Source organism: Buceros rhinoceros, unplaced genomic scaffold (assembly GCF_000710305.1).
Source record: "Buceros rhinoceros silvestris isolate BGI_N320 unplaced genomic scaffold, ASM71030v1 scaffold33950, whole genome shotgun sequence".
Lineage (NCBI taxonomy): Eukaryota > Metazoa > Chordata > Aves > Bucerotiformes > Bucerotidae > Buceros > Buceros rhinoceros.
In genome coordinates this window covers 497-7,622 of record NW_010388395.1, presented here as the reverse complement: position 1 = coordinate 7,622, position 7,126 = coordinate 497, and the positions used below count along the sequence as shown (strand labels likewise).

At 38.2% G+C, this 7,126-nt stretch overlaps 2 protein-coding genes across 2 annotated transcripts; one reads left to right on the top strand and one right to left on the bottom strand.

The window, feature by feature from the left end:
- The first annotated feature begins 1,183 nt into the window (after positions 1 to 1,183).
- On the top strand, positions 1,184 to 4,155 carry EIF2AK1 (eukaryotic translation initiation factor 2-alpha kinase 1). The gene is made up of 5 exons (XM_010145798.1): positions 1,184 to 1,429; positions 2,505 to 2,625; positions 2,751 to 2,830; positions 3,221 to 3,454; positions 3,950 to 4,155. Exons 1-5 carry the CDS (start codon positions 1,355 to 1,357, stop codon positions 4,070 to 4,072), a joined length of 633 nt encoding a protein of 210 aa, XP_010144100.1. The 5' UTR covers positions 1,184 to 1,354; the 3' UTR covers positions 4,073 to 4,155.
- A 357-nt stretch (positions 4,156 to 4,512) lies between these two features.
- On the bottom strand, positions 4,513 to 6,362 carry AIMP2 (aminoacyl tRNA synthetase complex-interacting multifunctional protein 2; the record flags this gene model as incomplete). The annotated part of the gene is made up of 3 exons (XM_010145810.1): positions 4,513 to 4,915; positions 5,417 to 5,648; positions 6,156 to 6,362. Coding segments are annotated over 3 exons (825 nt in total), but the record flags the coding sequence as incomplete, so codon positions are not given.
- Positions 6,363 to 7,126: the final 764 nt, after the last annotated feature.

Here is a 7,126-nt window from a genome sequence, read left to right as displayed (position 1 = left end):
TGATTCTGTGATTCTGTGATTCTGTGAATCTTAGAAGTGTCTAATGTGGGGGACTCCACCACTCCCCTGGGGAGATTATTCCAACGGCTGATTGTCCTTGTGAAAAACTTGCATCTTGTGTCTCATCAGAAGCTTCCCAGGAGTAACTTGTACCCATCACCTCCCATCTTTTCCAGGTGACTCCCTGTGAAAAGGGTGTCTCCCTTTTCTTTCATCTTCTTCTAAGTTTGTCTTAAAAATCAAAACTCCTATGCAGACTCATTAGTCATTGGTCTAAAAAATCTCATTTTCCCTTTGCTTGAGTGGCCAGAGTTCTCACGCCCTTGATACCAAGCTGCTTTCAATAGTTGTTTACATCTGGAGGAACAAGTGCAATGCTCTTAAAGCATTAGAAACATGTTCCATGGTTGTATTAAAAGAGCATATGCTCAACAGATTGTAAAACATAAGCTATATGATTAATGTTTAATCTTAGTTTGAATCACTCTTAATATAAATTTGTTGTTCTCTTAAGTCATGGAGTCAGGTTTAGCAGCTAACTATCAGCTGACTTCAACCAATCTCTCTTATAATCATAGTCTTTTAGCTTTCATAAGCTAGAAGATGACATTCCTGGTCAAGGAATGACCAAATGATTAGGGTGTTACTAGGTCGCAAAATGCTATTTTCACACATTTTCATAGCCATCAGCAGAGGAAAGGTGAACACTATCTTAGCTTAGCCATGAAGAAATGGAAAACCAAGTTGGAGTGAATGGTGAATGTTCAAAGTGACAACAGTCAGGTGTCATCAGAGTAGGAAGACAACGCAGTTTAATAACATGTAATGTACCAGTGAGATGGTAAGTTTATTTAGGACACCTACAGCCAGAGGAAATTTAGGAATTTCAGAGGGGAGCACAAGAGCAGAAGCATTAGGATCCAAAAAGGAAGGGTGCAAATCAATACAGAAAACATGTTGTTATGTAAATTAGTATGATTTTATCTGGAACAGTATCTTTCATTCTAATTCAGCGCTTAATGGAAGTAAAGCTGCTAAATTCATAGTCAAATAACTGTCTGATGGGGTTTGGAGGAAGCTTTTCAGGCAGACATTTTCACATCCTCTGAACTTTCCTTTTTGGAATTTTGAGGTTAATGACTTCTTGCTCTTTCAAAAATACTTTAAATGAAGCATGGGAAATTCCATTTTTAAACTATGTTCACTCCATTAAAAACTTCTTCCAAATCATAACTAAACACAATTCAACAAGACAGAGCACCATAAACTTAAATAACTCAGTAAAATCAGGTGAAATAATTTAGGTTGTAAATTGTTTTAAGGTCCATACCATCTTGTGGATGCCCGCTGGACAATGAACATTTTTCAAGAGTTACTAGAAGGAGTATGCTATATCCATAGCATGGGAGTGCTGCATCGAGACATTAAAGTAAGTTCATCCAGTTACTACTTGAGGTTGAAGAAAACAGAGATAACTTACGTTATGGGTCAGTGAAAGGAACTTCATGGTTAACTTTGAGATGACCTGAGCTCTTAAGAATTTATCTATGTTACATATGAAAAAATACACTGTCTCCTCTATACCAGTAACGAACTTCTTTACTGTAAACATAGTACTCAGTTACATTGACTTACAAATGAATTATGATTAAGCTCTGGAAATGTTTTCTCCTTTGTTAAGTCATTTTCTCGTTCTAAACAGTGACGGTTGGGTTCGTTTTATTTTGTCTTGGTCTTTCCTTAACCAGGGCAGGACCTAAATTACCTAAAGAAATTCTTCCAGGTAGTTACAAAAATAAGCAAAGCCCCTTGACTACATCTCAGTTTGCTAACAGCGTATCAGTTAGCTTTTGAAAATATGTCCAGTTACAGTTACTTGCTTTAAAAACAAAAAAAACCTCCCTGAGTCGCAAATAATTGTCTCTCCAAATGGTTGCTCTCTCCTCTAAGGGACTGAAATTGTAGGTGCTATTACTGACTGAATGTAAAGTCAGTGCTTTCTACTTGATCCTCTCGTCATGTTGGTATTTTTCATAGCAGCTTCCTAGAACCAAGTAGCCCATTGCAGCTGCACTTACCATATAGAAAAGTACATTTTCTTTTACATATTATCTAGCCCAAAGATGGCCTTATAGTCCTCCTTGCTGCTGCATCGGTTGGTCTATTTTGCTGTCTGCTCTAGCCTTTTCCCATTAACATTACTGTTCTGCAAATTTCCCATTTTCTGCTAAAAAAACCCCACAAAAGTACTTTATCTTTCCAGTAAGTCTTAGTTTTTCCTCTTTTGCTTTTCTTCCTTTTTTTCTAGATCTGCCATATGTGGTCTTTCTGCCAAATGGTGTAATTTGGTATCAGCTATAACTATTTTTTTCTCTATCACTAATGAAAGTGTTAATTATTATCTTATACCTATGAAACACTGGATTTTATAACTTTGAAACAACTGAAAATTAGTAATTCGCTATATAGGTAGATTTTAGATTTTATACTGTCTTGTTTTGTAGCCCAGAAATATCTTCCTACATGGATCGGATCACCATGTGAAAATAGGAGACTTTGGATTAGCCTGCAAAGACCTTCTTTGGGATGATGCAGACCAGTGGGTTAAGACAGAAAGGATAAATGGTAAGAGAAAAAAGCTTAATGGGTTTCAGTGTTTAACTTTCTATGATACTAAACCCATTAACTATTTAATTCTGAAGTGACATAGTAACAGTGTAACACTAGCTGAGGAAGTCTAACTTTTACAGGACTGACACATACTTCCGGAGTGGGGACGTGCCTCTATGCCTCACCAGAACAACTGCAGGGATCTCACTACGATTTTAAGGTAGGGAGTATTTTGTCTGTTAACACAGGATGATATATAATAGGAATCAAACAAGCCTTTCAGTAGGTACATACATAATATTTGGTAAATATCTAAATATTCCTCCTTCTCCATAAATATTACTGCTAATGTTTTTGTTGAAACATGGATTTTAACTTTGCCTTCTTGTTAGTTTGCTACTAATGCAAAAAATTATTTGTGTTTCTAAGCTCACGTTGAGAAATGTAAATAGATTTGAATTTGTGTTCCTTTAGTGGTGTCATACTTTCCGTATCATCATGAAACTTCATTGTCATGAGCCTTTTCATATCACGAATTTTTACGAGAGAAAGGAATCTAGTAATTAAAGATAGCCCTTATCCCAGAACTCTTTCCTCACCCCGTTACCAGTCAGACATGTACAGCGTGGGCGTTATCCTGCTAGAGCTCTTCCAGCCATTTGGAACAGAAATGGAAAGAACAAAAGTTCTTACACATCTAAGGCATGGCCAAATTCCTCAATCTTTCTACAAAAAATGGCCTGTTCAAGCCAAGTATGTGAAACTCCTCACCAGTCAGAGATCTACAGAAAGACCAACTGCTGCTCAGCTTCGTGAAAGTGAACTGTTTCATTCCACAGAACATGTAAGTTATGCCAATAACCTCAATCTTTACAGGATAAAGAAAGAAATATGAAAAGAAAATACAGTGTTTCCCTATCTGTATTGTGTTCTTTTATTTTGAACTTAAGAGGATGCCGTGATTGAGTCTCTTTCTTCGGATTACAGGATTCAGGCCACCGTATTAATGTTTCTGGTGTCTTTGCAATGAGATACATGGTCATTAAGTTACCTATAGGTAACTTTGTGATGACTGGACAGTTGATTTACACACAGCTTGAGCTATTTTTATAGGTCAGAAAGGCTTTTGAAAGTTTTCATCAGCTCTGCAGAGTCTTTTTATAACTTTCCCTCTCCTTGCCCCACTTTTTTGTTGTGAGCTAAGCTGCAGCATCAGATACATTCTGCAGCATCACGGCTTTTCTGCGTATCTGTAGTGGATTGTGAACACAATTCAGACAGAGACAGGCAAGGATAAAGCTTTGTCAACCTAATGAAGTAAACTGACTCTCATTTTCAGGTTATTTCTAACCTACAACAGAAGGTGAGACAGCAAGAGGAAGAAATAGAGAAACTGAGAGAGAGAATAAGACTCCTTTCTGAAGAACAAACTGAACACACGAGACTAGGTTCTCCTGTTTGAGTACGCAGGAACTAACCTCTATTGTATGCTAAGTTATATAAAATGTTTCTTTTTTTACATAAAGATATTTCCATGCATTTTGACTTTGCTGTCTTTTTTTAAAGGCATTTCCTTTCTGTTTTAGATCAGAAGTCTCCAGTCAACAGGAACAATTCATGTTGCACTTAACCTCCACAAAATTTAACTTGTGTAAATAAGCATTTGGATTACAAGGAAAAACATAAGGAAAATTTAAAAGTGCAGCTTCTGTTTACATAGGACTTCTTTAGATAGCTTATAATCGTTGAAGAAACATACATGTCAATGCATCAGTTACAAAAAAGGAAGGTCACACCCAAAAGGTAGCTGTAATGTTTTTATTGATTTTAGAATTCTGTCCAACTGTAGTTCTCAAATACATCTCAGCAGGCACAAGATGGAGTAAGATTAAAATTCCACCATTACAAAGACTACAGGCCTACTTCAGTAGCTTCATTACAGAGCTGAAAGGTGCCAAGTTCTCACATGACTTCATCCATTTTTGCACGTTGGCTGGGGCAGCATTTGCACTGCCGGTCTGCTGAAGTGCACACCACGCAACAATGTCTGCTACTGTGAGTTCATTTCCCACCAGCCACGATGTCTTGCCCAGGGCAGCATTCATAGAGCGCAGGACTGCTCCTCTCTCCTTACTGCTGCCTTCCTTCAGCTGGAAGATGGCTGTATCCACCCAGCTGTCAATCAGAGTTGATGTTACTGCGTTGTACTTCTGGCCCAACAGGGAAAAGAGAACTCTAGCTATGTTCCCCTCTCCTTCGATAGGGCACATGGTTTGAATGCTAAACTTCATCTGGGGTTTTGGAACTGAAATTGAGAAAAAAGAAAGTATCACCGAGTAGAGAAGTTAAATGTAATGGCAGTTCTGTGACATATTTTGTTTGTGATGCCTGCAAGACTGTTAACATCATTAACAGCTCTCAGTTTTCTTAGTCTAAATACTTAAATTAAGGCAGGAAACCTGCAACGAAGAGGACTTTTTGCAGACTTCAGCCCAATCTCCCACCTAATTTCTATTCTAGCTAACTTCTGGGTAGAAACTGAAGAACACTTCTATAAAAAAATCCCGTGGGTATAAGCAACCATGTAAATGCCACATGTATTTTAATAGCAGTGACCACAACCTTCCTCCCGTGTCCCAGCATTCTTCACAGCTATAAAAGGAGAGGAAAAAGGTTAAATGCAGCATGTACCCATCGTGTGTCAGCACAGACACCAGAACACCTATTGTCAAGGTTTTACAGCACCAAGTTTTATTTTCTCACCTATTGTAAAATACTGATTTATACAAGATAACTTCATTCTTACCGTCCTTCCAGATAAGAGTAAAGCCCAGCTGATACTCGTGACGTGGCTGCTTCTTAGTCTGGTCTCCAAAGCATTTCAAGAGGTGTTCTGGCACGCTTTTCACCGATGAATGTGTGTGAACAGCTGATAATACTTTATAGCGTTCACAAAGCAGACGGTGTAGTACTAATAATGACAGCGGTGGTAGAGAAGGATTTGCGTTGATCACGATATCTTTCAGGGCACCGTAATCCTGAATGGAAAGTGAAACGTTCAACAGGTAAGAGACTTTGAAGAGATGAGACTTTGAAGTAGGGGAGTTTTCATCTGACACCAAAACATATCTGAGATTCTAAGTGATATTCAAGTAAATTGATTCAAGTCTTAACATTTAAAACTTGTTTGAATGTTTAAACATATTCCTTCCTGAACACATAATTCAGGAACATGACTGAGGTAAATTCTAGCCCAATCTGAAGCCGAAGTTAGAATTTCCAGTTAGTAACAAACAAGAAACAAACTGTCAGAATTACCCATTCTGTCTTGGCATTATGTCCAAATGAAAGTATACAGGATTCAGTACTTACACGTCTCGGTAATCTGGATATCCCAAATGAAGCAGTAGCTGGGAGTTACTTGTAAGGATATAAGACTGGTATATTGAGTTCGGAGCATCTCAGGTTTTAATACCACCCTTCCAACCCTGAAAATCTAAGGGCAAAGAAAATATCTGTCCCTGCACACGCTCAACTAAACTTACCTTTCCAAGCATCAGATCTAAGTCTGCTCCATTTGTTGTCAAAGGAGAGCTGTCATCGGTTTGAATGACGTTAGTTACATCAAAGTCAGCGTCTGGGGTTTGTATCATCTTTGAGAGACCATCGACAGCACTCTTCAGTTCATACAAGCGTTTTAGAATTTCTTCCTGGCGAGATTCGAGGGCTTGAAGTGATGGGTCAGCCTCTTCCTACAGGAGAGGAAAAAACAAGGTCACATCAGTGTTCACTCAGCTCAGTGTCAAAAGGGTCCACAGCTCACTTGACAATGTTTTGAAAGACTCCAAACACATTCAAATAACCAGAACGTCATGATCTTGCATCTGTTAGTTGTCTCTCTTGCTTGTAAGAACGTCGTGAGATGGGTTATATAATCACTCTCTGAAATCTTCCTGCATAACGTATTTTTAACCAGTATGTACAGCAAACTCCATAACATAGTAAAAATCAGACCACAAACACAGAAATGTAAAGCTGGCAGTGAAGTGCTGAATTAAAAACTGAGAAACCGAAGAGAGCTTGTCAGGATGCTCTTCAGGCCCGATGAGCAGACTGATACAGCTAGTGTTGCGGCTGCCAAACAAAGAGACTTCTTGACAATTCAGGCAGTTAATGAAAGTAAAAAGCTCTGCAGGTTTGGGTGGATGATGTATCATAAGAAATAAGTCTTTATAGTTATTCTTTTTTTCAGAGAATATACACTATTGAGAAAAAAAGTCCATAGGCTTGGTTACGTGTTAATCCCAATGCATCTTTCTGTTATCTCAATTATCTGACAAGTCTCTCCTCTTGCAATGCTGCCTCTTTTAAAAGGGGAATACATTCCTGCGGGAGGTTAAGTCTATAAACTTAATGTTAAAGAAAAATCTTTACATAGTTAATCCATTACTAAGCTTCCTTCTCTCAGTCTAATGGATAAAGAGATAACAAACAAGGTACCCAGGTGAAATCTCAA

What these genes read in the sequence shown, in the direction of transcription:
- EIF2AK1 (XM_010145798.1), top strand. Translation starts at nt 1,355, where the DNA reads ATGAACATTTTTCAAGAGTTACTAGAAGGAGTATGCTATATCCATAGC. An exon ending in TGCTGCATCGAGACATTAAA is followed by an intron (nt 1,430 to 2,504) that starts GTAAGTTCATCC and finishes CTTGTTTTGTAG; the next exon opens with CCCAGAAATATCTTCCTACA. An exon ending in GATCTCACTACGATTTTAAG is followed by an intron (nt 2,831 to 3,220) that starts GTAGGGAGTATT and finishes CCCCGTTACCAG; the next exon opens with TCAGACATGTACAGCGTGGG.